Source organism: Macrotis lagotis, chromosome 1 (genome assembly GCF_037893015.1).
Source record: "Macrotis lagotis isolate mMagLag1 chromosome 1, bilby.v1.9.chrom.fasta, whole genome shotgun sequence".
NCBI classification, from domain to species: Eukaryota; Metazoa; Chordata; class Mammalia; order Peramelemorphia; family Peramelidae; genus Macrotis; species Macrotis lagotis.
Genome location: NC_133658.1, coordinates 670,701,643 through 670,719,088, shown reverse-complemented (window position 1 = coordinate 670,719,088; position 17,446 = coordinate 670,701,643). Strand labels below are relative to the sequence as shown.

Sequence of the window (17,446 nt, the reverse complement as noted above, 5' to 3'; positions counted from 1 at the left end):
CTTGGTGAATAGCAAAACAGAACCCAGGATTAAACATGTATTTCTGAATAGGGTTATACATACATATACTATATTTATACATGTGCATGTGTATGTATATATATATGTTACATGTATAGTGGAAAATTTTTTTCAGTCATTTTAGTATCTAGTTTCAAATATGTTTTCCACTTAAAAATGTTATCCCTAATTTAGTTTATTATTCCTAATGTAGAATTTTAAATTTATAGGTTAGTTAAAAAATTTTCAGTTCAAAACCCTCATTTTATGGATTAAGATATTGACACCTACTGTGTTGAATGGTATAGAGAATTAATTAGAGAACAGTAGAAGACTTGTCTAGCTGTAGTAAGAACCCAAATGGGCTAGAAAAAATATATTTGTTGTGCATCCAGGCAATATTGTTTCTGTGGTTTTTTTTTTTGGCAAGGCAGTGGGGTTAAGTGATTTGCCCAAGGTCACACAACTAGGTATTTCTTAAGTGTCTGAGATCTGATAACCTTTCATGTTATTCCTCCTGACTCCAGGTGCTCTATTCACTGCACTACTTAACTACCCCCTCAATTTCATTTCTAACTTCCTCCAGCTCTCTTCTAGAGCTGACTAGGAGTTCAAGAGTCACTTAGTGGGAACAGTCCAGGGTTGGGATTTGGTAAGGAATGATTGACAATTGAAAAGTGGAGTGGGAAGGAATTCAAAAGCTGAAGATTATGTAGAATTGGAGTGGTTCAACCAGAGGTCAAGATAGTGAAGAATTAGATTCTAGCCATTGCCCAGTTAATGGTCTGGGAAAGTACTGAGTAATGGAGGGGATGGAGATTGCAATTAGGGTCTATTAGCCATAAGGAAAGATGAGATCATAAAATATTTTGTTTGGTTAAAGGCATTTCAGAATTTGCAAACATAGAACATAGAGATGATGGCAATGTCAAGGATAACATTCTTGGGTATAGGTGAGGGATAGTGGAAGGATGGGTCATGGGAACAGAGTAGATTGAAAAAACTGAGAAGTCAGGATATTTGAGGGAACAAACATTAATATGCATTTTGAAATCATCTAGTAGGAGACCAGAAGTTGAAGTGCAGATAAATTTTCACAGTGTGATTCTCAAAGGAGAAAAAGATCCTGAGTAGGAATGGTAGAAGGAGAGTATGGAAGGGGAAAACAGAAGCAATATGCATTCTCTTATCTACCACTGTGACCAATGAGTTGAAAGGGCCAGGTCTCAATATGTAAGATATAAAGATCCAGAAAGGCTGATATCTATCCATTTGTCTTTTCTTATTCATTTGCATTATAGTTTTATGATTTTTATTTCTAAAGTTGATTAATTTCCACTTGGCTATGACTACTAAATTCATAGGTTTATATATACCCTTCCCATTATTTTCCTGTTAGTTATTAACTGTATGGGGTGGTAATAGGAAGATGATTTTCAATTTAAAGGAAGCTTTTCCATAATGAAAAGTCAATTTTTAAAGTTTAGGTAAGATTTTAATTTTTTTTGGAAGGACAACTGTAAATGGAAATTTTATATTAAATTGAATTTTAAAGCTGGAGACAACTTTATTTTCAGTCAACTGGGAATGCTTTAAAAATTGTTCTAATATAAATATTTAGAGAAGTATACATCTTGTTTGCCATTGTGACAGATATTTGTTCCAGAGAGGCCTATTTTCAAAGACCTTCAGTATGATCTTTACTAATATGAGGAATATTGATGCTTTCCATTCCTTTAATAGTCTACTTTTTTCATGTTATTCCTTGGGAATCTGGCTTGTGATACAATTGACAAATCAGCCAAGAGAATGATGTGATGGGAAGTGTAATGTTTGGGAAGAATGCCAGTGATAAGCCTGAAGAATTTAAATGCTCCTAGATGTATGAACTAAAGTTTCTTTGGTATTAAAAAAATTAGAAATAAACATCAACCTATAAGCACTGTGGGAACTAAAGCCTTATTTCTAAGGGCATGTATCTTTTTTAAAAATAGACACTACTTTCCTTTCATATAGAATTTAATAATCCAAAAGACTAAGTGATTATAGAAAGTCCATTACAAATGCAAGAGTTTGAAGGCTATACCTTCTAGTCCAGCTCTGTTCAGTGGTATAGAAAAAATGATTCAGAATTTCAATCTTGAAGGTCAGTAGTCCTTTCTAACTTAATAAATGTAAGGAGCAAAGACTCCTAGTAACTTCTTGTGAACATAAAAGCATGAGAACATACTTTTACCTTTTAGAGAATATCTCTACACCAACCCTGGAATCAGGATCACCTGAGTTCAAATCAGGCCTCAGACACTTACCAACTCTGTAACTGCAATTGTCTCAAAAAAAAAAAAAGGATCACTATCTATAAATTCCTCAAGAATCTGGAAAGCAAAAGAAAAGGATAAAAAAAAATTAAGATTGTTTGATCCCTTCTCCTGTGCTATTGCACTTCTAAGTTCAAAGTTGGGACATATTATCTAAGAAAAAAGATATGTAATTTGAAAATTCTTCAGTGGATCCTTGATCTCTTGGTTTTGGGTCCTTTTTCAACACTGCTTAAGTCCATTATAATTGATCCACCCAATGTGCTGATAGTTTTCCTCCAGTTTTCTTGTTTTTGTTCAGTCAGCTTTATTTTAAAGTTGAGAAACTGAGGCAAATGGGGTTAAGTGACTTTTCTCAGGGTCCTACACATAGCAAGTACCTGAAGTCAGATCTAATTTGGATCTTCCTGACTCCAGGCCCAGTGCTCAAGGCACAGTGCCAGTCAACTGCCTAGTTTCTCGAAGCTATCTATCACTTATCATTGTTTCCATTTTGCTCCCTGGAAATCCTAGACAGTATGATCCCAAGTCTATAAGATCTGCCATGCTTTGAACTTCTGATTAGACCAAAATTTTGGTGTGATTGTTAAAAAATTTTCATAGTGTCTCTAGCACCCTCCTAACCAACAATGTAAGATATTTTAACTTTATAATTTTGGGGGAAATAATTATTAGATTAGACCAGGGATAAGTTCCAGAATTATTTCTACTAATTAATACTAATGAACTATGAAACTGCATGGATAAAAATCAGTTTTAAACTGTTGAACTTCTACCAGTTTCCTCTGGATGCCAGATGAGATATCTGAGTGAGGTTTTACAACCCTGCAGGACCTTCCTCTGGTCAAATCCTTAATTAACTTCATTTAACTGTACAAATGTACAATTTTCCTGTACATTTACCTGTATAAATGTAAATGTACACTTTTCCTGTACATTTACCTGGTCTGTACAATTGTCATGTTTGCTCCATCATTCTGGACTTCTTTCTCCACTATCCCACACAACCACTTTTAACTTTCTTTTGTGGTCTTTTCTCATTAGAATATAAGCACTCTGAGATCAAAGACTTTCTTTGCTTATATTTATAATCTCAACACTTTTGCACAAAATACTGCCATAGAGAAAGTAATTAGCATCTGCTTGTTGACTTGACCTATTGGCATCTTGTTTCTATGTTAATTTGATAAATAAGACTTAGAAATGTGAAAATCAAATAATATTGGTATTTGATAGAGGAAGTTATTACCATAACTTTACTTTAGAATCCATGGAATTGTATTTCTTAAAGAATTTTCTTTTCATGAAAATCATCTACCAAATTAAAATATTTTCTTCATCCCTAGAGTAACAAAATACAGCAGACTTAGTAATTTCTACTATAAAATCTTTTATAAAGATTGAACTCTAGTTGAGGCTTACATGGGTCCTGCCTTTCTGCTAGTAAAACTTTTGCACAGCTGTGGTTCAAAAATCAAAAGAATTGACACAAGATACACTGAGACCTTATCAAATTCTCAAGTCACAGTCCTTTTTATCTTTTTTTGTAGAGATAGAATGAAGGGGTAATTGTTAATGGGAATTGCAGGAAGAAATAGATTCTTTTGAATTTATTGCAAGAAGATAAATCTAATCCTGTTTAATTAATTTTCACTTACCTTAAAATATAGTGAAATGATGTTCATTCAAGAAGACTAAAAAATACTTCTCATAGGAGAGCAGAGAGGTGAATAGTCTTAATAGATGCCCTCTTTTATTCATAGAAAAATAAATCATTGAGAAAATGCTCTTAGAAGAAAAAAATCTGTAAGGGAAAGGACCTAACAAGTGATTATGACAGATAGTTAAAGGTACCAAACATATGCCAGGTCCAATATGTATGTTATGAATTACCTATTTTCTTTTACTTGGAGAATTATTGGGGAGTGGTGTTGTTTTAAAAAGCCATGTCATTTTTTTTCCAGAGCAAAAAAATGTGTTCATTGACCTAGATCATCTCAGAGTTGGCCGGAGTCGTTCAGATTGTACACATGCATGCATTATGTAGTACTAAAAGGAAACCAAATGTTTTGCAATACTTTATGACTTCCATACAGATGGACTACAATATTAATTAACTCGTATTTTTCACTTATCCTTGTTTCATTTAGTTTAAAGAGAAAGTGAAGCTCCTTTGTACTCCCAAAGGGTATTCTTTGTGCATTGGAAAAGAATAAGAAATTTTGATCTCTGAGTGGTAAATAAATATACTTCTTTTCATAAAAGTTGTGGAATCAATTGCCACTAATTCTGTAGCTAATTAATGTCAGGTTTCTCTGCCAATGATTTTTCCTTTTTTTTCCTTTGTATCAGAAGTGATAATGACTGATGTTGATGTAATTTTCATTGTCTTGAGATCATTATTTGTCAGTTCTCATTACTGTACCTATTATTAAAAAAAAGTCTAAAGAATGTTCCCCCCATGCACTTTATTTTTTCAAGCATTGGAGAATGAAAGGTCTATTTACAGCAGCAATGAAAAAAATTGCTGATATTAGGAATTTTAAAATAGAAAACCTCACAAATCAAAATCTCTTGCCATATATTTTGTAAATTTCTCTATTAAAATCATTTCCCAGGTTTTTTTATATTTTTCATAAAATATCTGTTATGGACATCTAAATTTTGATGCAGGACTATAATTATAGATTTAGAATGTGGAAAAAACTTTGTTTCCTAAATATTCTATTTCAAAACTCATATCAGAGAGTATTGGAAAGAATAGGGAGACCATTACCTTCTACTTCTTTTACATCTTTTGGTTCTCTCTTTCAGAATAAGTGAACCTTTCAAACAATGCAGAGCTTTGTGTGAATGCCAGGTCTAGTACGCTGGCATGAGGTTCTCTTTCAGTGACCCACTATTTTTCTTTTTCTTTCTTTTGTGCAATAAGTCCTTCTCAAAAGAACACATTACAGAAGAATATGAGGTGAATTTGCAAAATACTCCCACAAATATACTATGTATGGTGAAGGTATTGGGGATCATTGAAAGAACTGAGCAGTACAAGCCTGGATATATTTTGGAATATAGGTATTAGAAAACCCAAAACAGATGAATAAATGGTCAAGTGGCAAAATGAGATGAGCATAACAGAAATTTGAGGGAGTATTTCATCCTGGTGTAATTAGAAAATTGGATTTGTAGTTAGATAACCTGGATTTGAATTTTATTTCTATTCTCCCACCTGTGTGGGGCAAGTTTTTAACTTCTCTTGTCTTACATTTTCTCATCTGTAAAATGAACGCCTTGGAAATAAATGGGCTCTTATGTCCTTTCCAGATTTAAACACATGATTTTATTACCCTGTCACTAACTGTCTATATGCCATGGGAATTAAACATGAAAATAAAATATAATATCAAAAATGAGGGATAGTTTATGGTATGATATGAGTCTTGAATTGGACTTTGAGAGGAAAGACTAAACATTTGTTTCAGCTTCTCAAATAAGAAAAAAATTTACCTTAAATTTTATCCTTGATGCGATGAGTTAATATGACACCAGTCACATTGTTCCTGCCTTTAGTTGACTCTGATAGTTTCAGTATGAATTTGAGAATACCTATATATATATATATATATATATATATATATATATATATATATATATATATATACCTTTAAAAAGTTACATTTTTTTTGTTAATCTAGAGGCCAGAAAGTACAATTCCTAATCTACTGAAACAAAGGGTGCATTTTTATGAAAATGTCTTAAATTGCATGTACTCAAGTAGATTAGCTCACAAACTCTTTTCAATCCATAGATATTTAAGGTTGCCTCAGTTTGCTCCTTAGGGACAGTAATTTGGTGTAAATCTTTCCAAGAACTAATTCATGTTGTATTTCTTATATTTTAGTCATGTTAGGAAAAAATGCCTCCATCTGTTTTTGGATAATACAGAACGGAAAGCAAGTCTTACAAAAGGAATATATTTGTGGTCTTTTCAAGCCAATAATGACAAAATATTTAGGGCTTTTTCTGATTATTAAGTCATAATCATAAAATATGTAGCCAACTTTTTTGAGTAAAACATTACAGTATAGATAGAGATTTCCATTGGACAAACTTTTCTTTCTTTTTTTGTTTTTAAAGGCAGTGGGATTAAGTGACTTGCCCAAGGCCACACAGCTAAGTAATTATTAAGTGTCTGAGGTTGGATTTGAACTCAGGTACTCCTGACTCCAGGGCTGGTGCTCTATCTACTGTGCCACCTAGCTACCCTTAGAGAAACTTTTAATTCAAGTAAATAAACATTTTAGAATCCCTTAATGGTAGCATTATGTTTTGGACCATTGCTAAAAATTGTTCTGATACAATAAGTACTGACTCAGTGAATATTGGCATATTGCTAGAGACCTGAGAATAGTGGTAGAGATCCTTAGAATTTGTTGAATTTGGAAATGGGCATTCCATTATATGGGGAGAAAATGTGGATGGATTTAATTCAAATCAGTACTTCAAATACTGTTTAAGTATGTATTTTGTCTAAGGTAACTTGGTATAAATAGATTACCCACTCTTAGAGTCAAAAAAATCTACATATTACACATCCTATTTCTCTTTTCTGTGTTTATAAATTTTTTAAGATCATAAGTTACAAATAGTGGATAATTTATATCAGTTGAGGGAATTTTTAATCATAATTTTTCTTTGACGATAAAATCCTGGATCTATTAAATCACTTCCCTTTCTCATGCCCTCATGTGCAAAACACTGATTTCATATCATATTAATATGTATATGCATTATTTTGAGAAAGACTGCTCCATCAAAGGTAAAACTGCTGCCAGTACCTTGCATCATCCTTAAAATTGTAATTTTAGATTAAAATTGTAATTGTAATTAAAATTTTCTTGATAGTTTATTTTTAAAGACAGAGTCTAGTTTCTGAGATATATAATTTATAAGTGATGAGTAGAGCCCACTCTACAGATACCAAATTGGCTAAAACACACATTTTAGATCTGAATTAGTCTGGGGGAATTGTTTCCGTTGGCCCAACTCCTAAATTTCTGAATTGACTTGTTAGGGAGAAAACCAGGAATGCTGGTTATTTCTAGAGGTCAATATCTACTCAAAAGTCTAGTAGTTCCAAATCAAAGAATGCCCTATAACTGAATAATGAACAATGATTCAGCTCTAAGTTAAGTGGTCTTAGACATAAATCAAATACCCTTTTATTTTCCACCTCAGGCTGTCGGCTAGATTGTCATTTATTATCAGAATGAAACAAACACTAGAAAAATCTAACTCATTGCAATTATTGTAGCATTTAATCTCAAAGGTTTTTTTTTGTTTTGTTTTGTTTTGTTTTTTAGTTTTTGCAAGGCAAATGGGGTTAAGTGGCTTGCCCAAGGCCACACAGCTAGGAAATTATTAAGTGTCTGAGACCGGATTTGAACCCAGGTACTCCTGACACCAGGGCCAGTGCTTTATCCACTACACCACCTAGCCACCCCAATCTCAAAGGTTTCTAAAAGACTTAGCATTGTAAACTTTCCCCCATTTTAATTTTTAGATTTCATTGGTTAGGAATTTCACTTACTTTAAATAGAGATTGAGTGCAAAGTTTGCATATACTTATACTTAAGAGGAAACACTTCTCTCTAGTAAATAATTCTAGTTTAACTGTAAACCAAATTCCAGGAGGGTTGTTTAAATCACTTTACTTCTGGAAATAGTCTCATTCTAAAGCAATTAATGTTTTTGTCATTGACATTCTTGGCATATATTCCTAGAATTGGGTCACTTCTCTTCTATTTCACACAACTTGATTATTCTTGGTGTAATGAACTTGAAGTCAAGAAGACCTGAGTTTGAATCCCACCTTTGGCACTAAGTGATTTTAGGTTTTTGCAAGGCAAATAGGGTTAAGTGGCTTGCCCAAGGCCACACAGCTAGGTATTTATTAAGTGCCTGAGAACGGATTTGAGCCCAGGTACTCCTGACTCCAGGGCCGGTGCTTAATCCACTGCACCACCTAGCCGCTCCTGACTGTATGATTTTGGACAAATCACTTAACCTCTTTCTGTCTCAATTTCATAAATTGTAAAGTAGAGACAACAATAGCTCCTCTCTTAGCATTGTTGGATGCATCAAATGAAACAACACATATAAAGTGGCTCATAAATCTTAACGTGATATTATAAACGTTAGTTATTGCTATTATTACTTGTCTTAGATTACCTAAAGTTCTATCAGGAATTTTAGGACAGAAATCATCTCTTAATCATCTTTTTATGCCCTTTACACAATGCATAACAGGAACTATTTGCATAAAATGCTCAGTTAGTACTGAAGGAATGCAATGAATGAATATATTCATAATCTTAGCTTTATTGCATAGAGGTGAATATAATATATTTCTTGTAGGGTAGTTTATCATCCATGTCTTACTGATTCAAATAGCAGTATAATATAGTACAAAGATTACTAAACTAAGGGAAAACATGTGTTAATTCTCGCTCTGCTATTATACTGTGACCTGGAACAAGACTCTTCCAGCTAAATAATGTGCGATTAATAGCTTAGATTGCCTTTTTCCACTACACACCAGTTAGAACATGCATGCCTTTCAAGCTTCTCTAGAAATTTGGATTTTGCCATCATGTACAGATTTTGGTGATCCCTCAAGCTCAAATTTTGCTTGAATTTAGTTCAACAGTTTTATACTTTTTTACCCATAAGTGTAGTATATGCATTTTAGCTAATTTATAATGGAATTTTATAGTGAGTATAGTAGAGTCAAGCTCATCACTATGTATATATTTGAGTGGAATAAGGTGTTCTTGTTTCTTTTCCCCTTTTTCTATACTCTTTTAATTGGAAAGAAGTCATTTGCTCCTATTATTTCAACTATAATTTAGAGAAGTTATAATTTGTAGACTCTCAAATTTGTAAAGTGTTATGTTCTGAGAACACCAACAAGGGGAGGTAGTGTTCCATAGATTCCTTAAGAATCACATACCAACTTTGAGGAAATGTATCGCATTAAAATATTTGTTTGTCCAACAAATTATTAAGCATCAACTGTGTATATAACAACAGCCTTATTTTTCAAGATACAATATTACATTTCCAGCACAAAACCAAATCAATATGCATAATTACCTTATTCAGTGAAACTGAGTGTTACTTAAAATTGGGCAATTTATGTTTTCTTAGAACTTGCATTAAAACTTTTTTTGAGATATGAGTGATTTAGATCAGCTCTGTGTGTTTTGAGAATTTTCCCCAGTCATATGCCAATTTTGGTCTGTCCCATGAGGCTAAACATGACATAACATAATCCAGGAGAAAAGCCTCAGAAGGATTCCATATTAGTGGCATATTTTGGCCAAACTTGGCATAAAAAAATCTTAGGGAGAGAAAGTCCCAGAAAAGGGATTCCAAACAGAAATATATCTTGTTTTTTTTATCCCTTTACATAGACATTTTGCATATCCTGATGACCGTGTCAGCTGATTGTGAGAACAATTTTAGTGTGGTTACCAATGTGGCCATAAAAACTTACCACAAGTCACATGTTATTTCATTTTGCTTTAGATTGCTACATTTGTCACTACTCCCAAAAATTATCCAAGTAAATTTTGTGTGTGGGAAATGCAGGGAGAACAATTATTGTATGCTTTTTCTTAAACTCAAAAGAAATGTATTTATTCAAGTACTTCTTATGGGGCACTACACTGCTGTAAAATCAACTATCAGTGGGACTAAGATCAATCATGTATTCTTTCGACTAGTGGCTCTAAAGTTTTGGTTTCAGGACCAAAAAAGGAAAAAAAAATGGTTGAATACTCCAAAGGACTTTTTAAAAATGTGGGTTATATAATATATTAGAAATTAAAAACTGCTAAACTGTAAAATATTTATTCGTTTAAAATAACGATTAACTCATTGAATTATATTTTGTATGAAAATTCCTGTACTGTCAAAAAGTTTTATGAAAAGAGTGCCATTGTTTTAAATATGTTTGTAAATCTTTTTAATGTTTTTGGCCCTGGAATCTCCCCCTCTGATTGGATGATTTCTCTTAAAATTTCCATTTAAGGAAGAAGTACAGGGTAACCATGAGTTTCATTCCTTTTCAGATTACAAATCAGACTTTTTAAAATATGCCCTAGCTCTTCATTTTAAGCATCTTTCTTTGAAATTCACACATTGGAAATGTCAGCTTTGTGGGAGGGGATCCTTCCTTCTAATTGGATAACCCTTTCCTGAATCTCCATTTTTTGAAAGGCAGTGGACTTGCCCAAGGTCACACAGCTAGGCGATTATCAAGTGTCTGAGGCTGGATTTGAACTCAGTTACTCCTGACTCCCGGGCCAGTGCTCTATCCACTGTGCCACCTAGCCACCCCCACAATCTCCATTTAGGAAGATGCTCAGTCCAACAAAGTCATGGTACTCCCTTGGCCCTCAATACTTCCACTCACATTCCCCTATGGTGGGTACCTCTCTCCCTCCTTGCCCACTTTTTAGCTTCCTTTTCTCTATATTTCTCCTCCATTAGAATGTAAGTTTTTTGAGGGAAGAGACTTATTCTTTTTTACTTTATTTGTAGTACCAATACTTAGCACAGTGCTTTGTATGTAGTGTTTGATAAATAAAAAATCTGATTTAATAGTGCACATAATCTGCTTCTCCATTAAATTTGTTGTATAATAACAACAACTGGCATTTGGGGTTTGATGACTCAGATTGAATGTAAATAACATTCGTTTTTGTTTTGATCAGAAACTCTTGAGTCTTCCCCTCCCCAATTGAATTTTTATAACCAGGAAAAAAGGTAATTTTTTGCCTCATTTCTTGCCTAACCTTAATTATTAAATGGATCTTGCCTCAGATTAGCTGAGACCTGGGAGAAACCCTTAGCTTAAAAACGACAGTCTCCTACTGCATCTGGAGCCATCTCCAGAACAATATCTTTCCACTAGTCCTAGAATTGTCAAAATACTTATCTAAAAAGAGATAGTTAGCTAATGGAAAAGACAAGATTAGAATTAAATTTTTCTGATTTCTACTTCATTATTCTTTTCACTATATCATGTTCTTTCATGTTCTTTTTCCTATCATATTGTTCATGGAGTGTGGGGAGCAGGGAGAGAGAGAGAGAGAGAGAGAGAGAGAGAGAGAGAGAGAGAGAGAGAGAGAGAGAGAAGGGAGAGATATTTGCAGGCAGAAAGATTTCAGAAAAAAAAATGATACAGTTTCATGTTTTATGATAAATTTTGTAATTTGTAAAACTAGTATCATTTTTAGTTAAGCTTGCAATGTCCCCTTGAGGGTACCATATTACAATATCTATCATTTGCTATTATAAAAATTTTAGGTGATAGTCTAATTAAATTCAGTTGACTCATAATATATATATATATAAAATAGAATTATGTTAGAATAGAATTATAATATAATTTGTTATTTATATGTAGAATTATAATAATAAAGTTTTTCAGCTTTCATAGGTCTTTGTTGGTTTGTATATATCAAAAACTGACCATCACCTAGGACTTGCAAATCTTTTGTTATATAGATTTTTTTAACAATGGGATTTTTCCTGTACCTTTTAAAGAGCTTTATAGTTCTGTTAGGATGTTCATGGCTTATAGTTATTCTGAATTGTTGGTCAAAAGTAATTGTGTGTATATGTGTGTGTGTGTGTGTAAAAATTTGCCTAAACATGTGAAAGAGTCTGTACAGTAAGTATATTTTCATAACCAAATGGACCTGTGGTCTCATCAATTTAAAAGTTTCCTCCAGTAATGTAGATTTCAATCCAATCCAAGCCTGAACATTCTGTGTGTGACTTTGTTACCTCTCAGGGTCACTAACAGAATCCACTCATTGGGGTCCTTCATCACTTTCATCTAAGGCTTCCAGAAAAGATTTTTGGCTCCTCACCTATCATCTCTCACTTTTACTATGTGACCAATTTATTTTCTTTTCCCATTTATATAATTAATATGATCATATCTTCTTATTATACTGATTAATTATATCTCTTACTTCTATTCTTCAAAGTTCGTCATTGTATATTGTAGGCTCCTCACAGTACTTTTTCATTGCACTCTATATTCATTTTTTCATCAATATAACGCTGGTATTAGAAAATTTGACTTTTTCTTTCTTGTGTAAATCAGTGAAGGAATATTCAATTTCCCAAAGATCTGTTATCTTCCTGTCCAACTCTAGGCCCAGCTCATTGTCTGTTTGTGCTATTTATCCAGATATACATTCTTATAGATAAGTTCTATAGGTTGACCTCCAAATGTATGCTAAAATCTGGGCAAGAAGCATTCTTAATCAATTTAGTCTTTCCTGTATGATTGGTTTGACCAAACTCTTTGAGTGTTTATGAATCTCTTCTAGGAGATTCTGCAGTGTTCTGAGACTTGATTCAATCAGCACTTAATCTGCAACAAAACTTTTCTATAGGACATCATAATCATTCACAGAAAATCCTTGTTCTACCTATATTCTGCTAAATCTCCATTCTATTATAACCTCCATTGATGAGTCTACATCTCCATAGTTAGTCCTTTTTCTGATAAATATTATCAGAGGGTCATCGAACAGGATTATTTCTTTTGTATATTTTCCAAGGGGTCTTGAATATTTTTAATGTTTGAATGGGAAATATTTTGTCATAAAAGAGTCTGTAAAATATCATTCTGTTTCATTAAATAAAATACTCTAGGTATATTATGCCAACTCTTTTCCTGTTTCTGCCATCTCATTTTAAGATTTATCATTAAAATAAAGAATTTATATAACAGAATTTTTCAACTTTCATAGGTCTTTGCTGGTTTAGCTATATCAAAAATTTTAATTGAATATATTGATGAAATGTTTCCTAATAAAATATAACTAATAGTGTGAATGTTAGCCTTTTCTTCTACTAGCAGTTTACAATGGTCTCATATTACTTTAAATTTTCATCATTTGTCATGGATATCATTCTTCAGTAAGATTAGGCACATTGTAGACACTCTTCTTGATTGATTAATTATCTAGGCTGTAACGGAATGGATCCATTAATTATCACTTATGCACAAACATAATACAGGTAAAATTGTTTGTAATGGGGACACAGGCACTGGAGAATCTTAAGTACCTTTCAGTTACATGAAATTTGAAATAACTAAGGAAACCAAAGTTCAAAATTCTGAGAAGATAGATTTTTTTAAGCAGGGCTTGCTAAATTGCATAACAAATCTAGACCTGATCTCTTTATCTTGGCACTAGACCCTGAAAACAGGGGGAGACAGATTTTTATTCATTAAAAGAAAACAACAATCAGGACATAAAACAGAATGTATGATTAAGTAATCTGATTTCTAGTGGAAAGAATGATTAGGGACTTTTTGAGTTGGGAGGAGGTGAATAAATAGGTTTAATTCCCTGAAAGAAAAAGTAGTGTTCTACTCCCCCAAAATGTCTGTATTTGTTCAAAGGAATGTGAAAACAGTAACTGATTGACCAGTATAGAGCTAGTTTTCATAAATATGTGTGCATGTATGTGTATGTATATGTGCATACACATTCAGAAATATGTGTGTGTATAATTTGTTGCTTGAGATATATAATTGTGAAAAAATTCTTTGTATCAATATTTGGATCTGACTAGGTTTCTGTGCAACATAATCTAGGTCCTTAGTTAAGATCTCTAAGGAAGAGGTGAATATGCCCATTTTCCCAGCATGCAGGGCTGGGTTCACACAATACAATTGTTTTCTCATAATTTTCATAACTAATTTCATTCTTTTTTTTTTTTAACAAGGCAGTGGGGTTAAGTGACTTACCCAAGGTCATACAGCTAGGTAATTTTAAGTGTCTGAGGTCAGATTTGAACTCAGGTCTTCCTGACTCCAGGACTGGTGCTCTATTAACTGCACCACCTGCCTCCTAATTTTCATAACTGAATAAAGTTTTTTCACATGACAGAAATTGTATGGTATCCAAATTGATTAGAAAGGTAACTAAACTAGATCCAGATTTGTGTCACAGGAGCTAGTCGGTTTGGTGTACTCAGTTCCCTAAATTTATTCACCTTTCATTCAAATATACACTAAATGATATTCACTATTAATCAAGTGTTGATATTATATTTTTATAATTTGAATCTTATTCTTTAAAAATTGATAATTCATGCATATATCTCTCTATCAAATAAAACATTTGATCAACCATTGCTATCTCCCTCCTATGCTAGATTAAAAAATAAAATTTGCTTCATTATTTAAAAATAATGTTTGGGGGTTTCTTTTCTCCTAATTTTCTTCTTTAGGCAATAGAGATTATGCCGAAAATGATCCATTGGAGTTTAAGTCTCACCAGTGGTTTGGAGCTTCTGTGAGATCCAAACAGGACAAAATTTTGGTAAGTCCTTTAGGCAACTTACCCATCAGGTTAACTGAGAAAATCTAGTGTGGAAACTACAGAAATAACATGTGTGTGCCCTAAATATGTAAATATAGTCAGACAGTTGATATAAAAGGAATTACAAAGTTTGATTTTTTTTTCTTTTCGTTTCACTGATTATTAGGAGGGAGATATTTGATAAAATGGATAAAGTGCTAGACTTGGAGTCAGAAATAACTGGGTTCAAATCTTCCCTCAGATGTTTAGTTATGTGATTCTGTACAAGTCACCTAGTGCCCCTCAACCTTGGTTTGCTTCTCTGTAAAATAAGGATAGGAATTGTATCTCTCAATGTTGTTGTGAGGATAAAATAAGATATTCTGAAGCACTTGGGGAAAAAAAGTGCTATTTAAATGCTAGTTGTTATTCTGAATATTATTGTTGTTAATGTTCACTTGGAGTTCTTTATATGTCAGTACAAACCCCATATTTAACTGTAAGAAGTCACAGTGGAATGAAAAGGTTATGAAATAAGTAGGAATGGCAAGTTTGATTAAGCAACAGTTTTCATCTAAGACTCATTTTATAAAAAACTGTATATTAAAGAGCTCTTTTGTGTTTGTTATGGGAAATTATAATCTAATGAGGGAAACAGAGCCAGTTTACACAGAAAGCATATCTTAGTTAAGTTTATATTATATGTGTGTGTATATTATATTATATTATATTATATTATATTATATTATAGTTATTTTATATTATATTATGTTATATTATCCTACTATACTGCTTTATCGATGAATGGAATTGACCCCAAAACACACAATATGTTTTTTCTTAGGTATTTGGAAACACAGACAATTTTAATCAATCTGTATTTATTAAATGTTTATGTGCCAGCACTGTGCTAAATCCTGGGAATACAGATGGACTCGAAATAATCTCTGCCCTCAAGCAATTTTTATTAGACAAAAGAAATAATATCTACATATATAAAAGTATTTATATACACATGCAGGGAAGCTAGGTGACACAGTAGATAGAGTGACAGAGCTGTGTGATCCAGAGGAAGTCACTTAATTCTGCCTTAGTTTCCTCATTAGTAAATGAGCTGGAAAGGAGAATGGCAAATCACTCCAGTATCTTTGCCTAGAAAACCCTAAGTGGGGTCATGAAGAATTAGACATGACTGAAAAACAATTGCGTAATAGCAGCAACATTTTATATATATACATATATATGTATATGTATATATATATATTTTTATATATGTATGTATATATTATGTGCATTTATACACATGATGTGTCTTAACAATATGAATGCAAATTAGGTTGGGAGAGAGTGTTTTAGAATTGGGAGGAAGAGGAGGGGATACAGGACAAGAAGATTTCATTAAAAGGTATTATTTGAAATGAGTCCTGAAGGAACCAAGGGATTTTAAATGATAGATGTGAAAAGGAAGCATGAGAGATGACCAGTGCAAAAGCACAATAAAGGGAGATATAAAAACATGAGGGTAATATACAAGTATTACAGTATGACTGTTTCTTAGTATGCATGCAGGCTAGTAATGTGTACAAAAAACTGGAAATGTAAAGATGGGGTAAGTTATAAAGATAATTTAAATGCCAAACAGAGGACTTTATATTTTCCCCTAGAGAATGAGTAGGGAAATGACATTAGAAAATCGTGCTTTCAGAAAACTTATTTAGCAGTGTTTGGAGGATATATAGAAATGCAGAGAAGCATTAGATATGTTGGACCACCTAGGAAGCTTTAGCAATAGTCCAGGTGAAAGATGAAGGAGGCCTGAACTAGAGTGATATCTCTGTGAGTACTGAGAGAAAGGGATGAATATGAGAGATGTTGTGGAGATAAAAATGTGAAGATTTGGCCACAGATTAATATGTGAGGAGAATAAGAGTGAGGAATCAAAGATTTGGATAGTGCCTTTACTGACATCAATTTTTAAAGAGACTGTCTCAAACAGTTTAACCTAACTACTACCTATCATCAAAAGAAAAAGAAATGTGATTTTTCCTCTCTTTTTTAAAAGACTTTTATAAAAAAGGTAGGTAACCTAGAAAATGGAAGGAACACAGGTTAAGGAATCAGGAGATCTGGGTTAAAATTCCTGATCTGCACATAGCCATTTATAGATCTGTTTCCTCATTTAAGAACAGAAAGAGCTGGATTAGATTATCTTTAAGAATCCTTCCAGCTCAATGAAGCTATGATTTCTGTCTCTATCACTATCTTTATCTTTTTTTATTAATACATAGGCATACACACACACACACACACACACACACACACACACACACCCTTAATGACCTATTTGAAATAATTGGGGCTTAGGAGGTTGGGACAAGAAGACAAAATATGTCTAATCAAGAAAACATTTTCATGAGGATGGAAAATATAACCATTTTCTAGTAATGTTTACTGAAGTTCTTTATAAATTTTATAGTTAATATCATTGGGAAGGAATCATGAAAATTTTGTAGCATGGTAAAAAGGGACCCCAAATGTCTTTAAATCATTAATGAAGCAAATACAATTAAAATCATTTCCAAAAGTATTATTTGTGATAAAATTAGAATCATTTTACTGTACCAGGAAATTATCCAATTCAGTAACTAAATTTAGCTATCATAATTTTTTTTCAGCCTTTGTTCAGGAACTACAAAAATTCTTTCAAACCTCTTCCATCTTTATCTGTGA

At 32.8% G+C, this 17,446-nt stretch overlaps 1 protein-coding gene across 2 annotated transcripts in view; it reads left to right on the top strand.

The window, feature by feature from the left end:
- ITGAV (integrin subunit alpha V) overlaps positions 1 to 17,446 on the top strand; it is a 149,421-nt gene that overhangs the window by 59,555 nt on the left and 72,420 nt on the right. For both annotated transcript variants that reach the window (XM_074215544.1, XM_074215543.1), the window contains one exon: positions 14,646 to 14,737. In XM_074215544.1, coding sequence (XP_074071645.1) covers positions 14,646 to 14,737 — 92 coding nt within the window. The remainder of the gene's footprint in view (positions 1 to 14,645; positions 14,738 to 17,446) is intronic.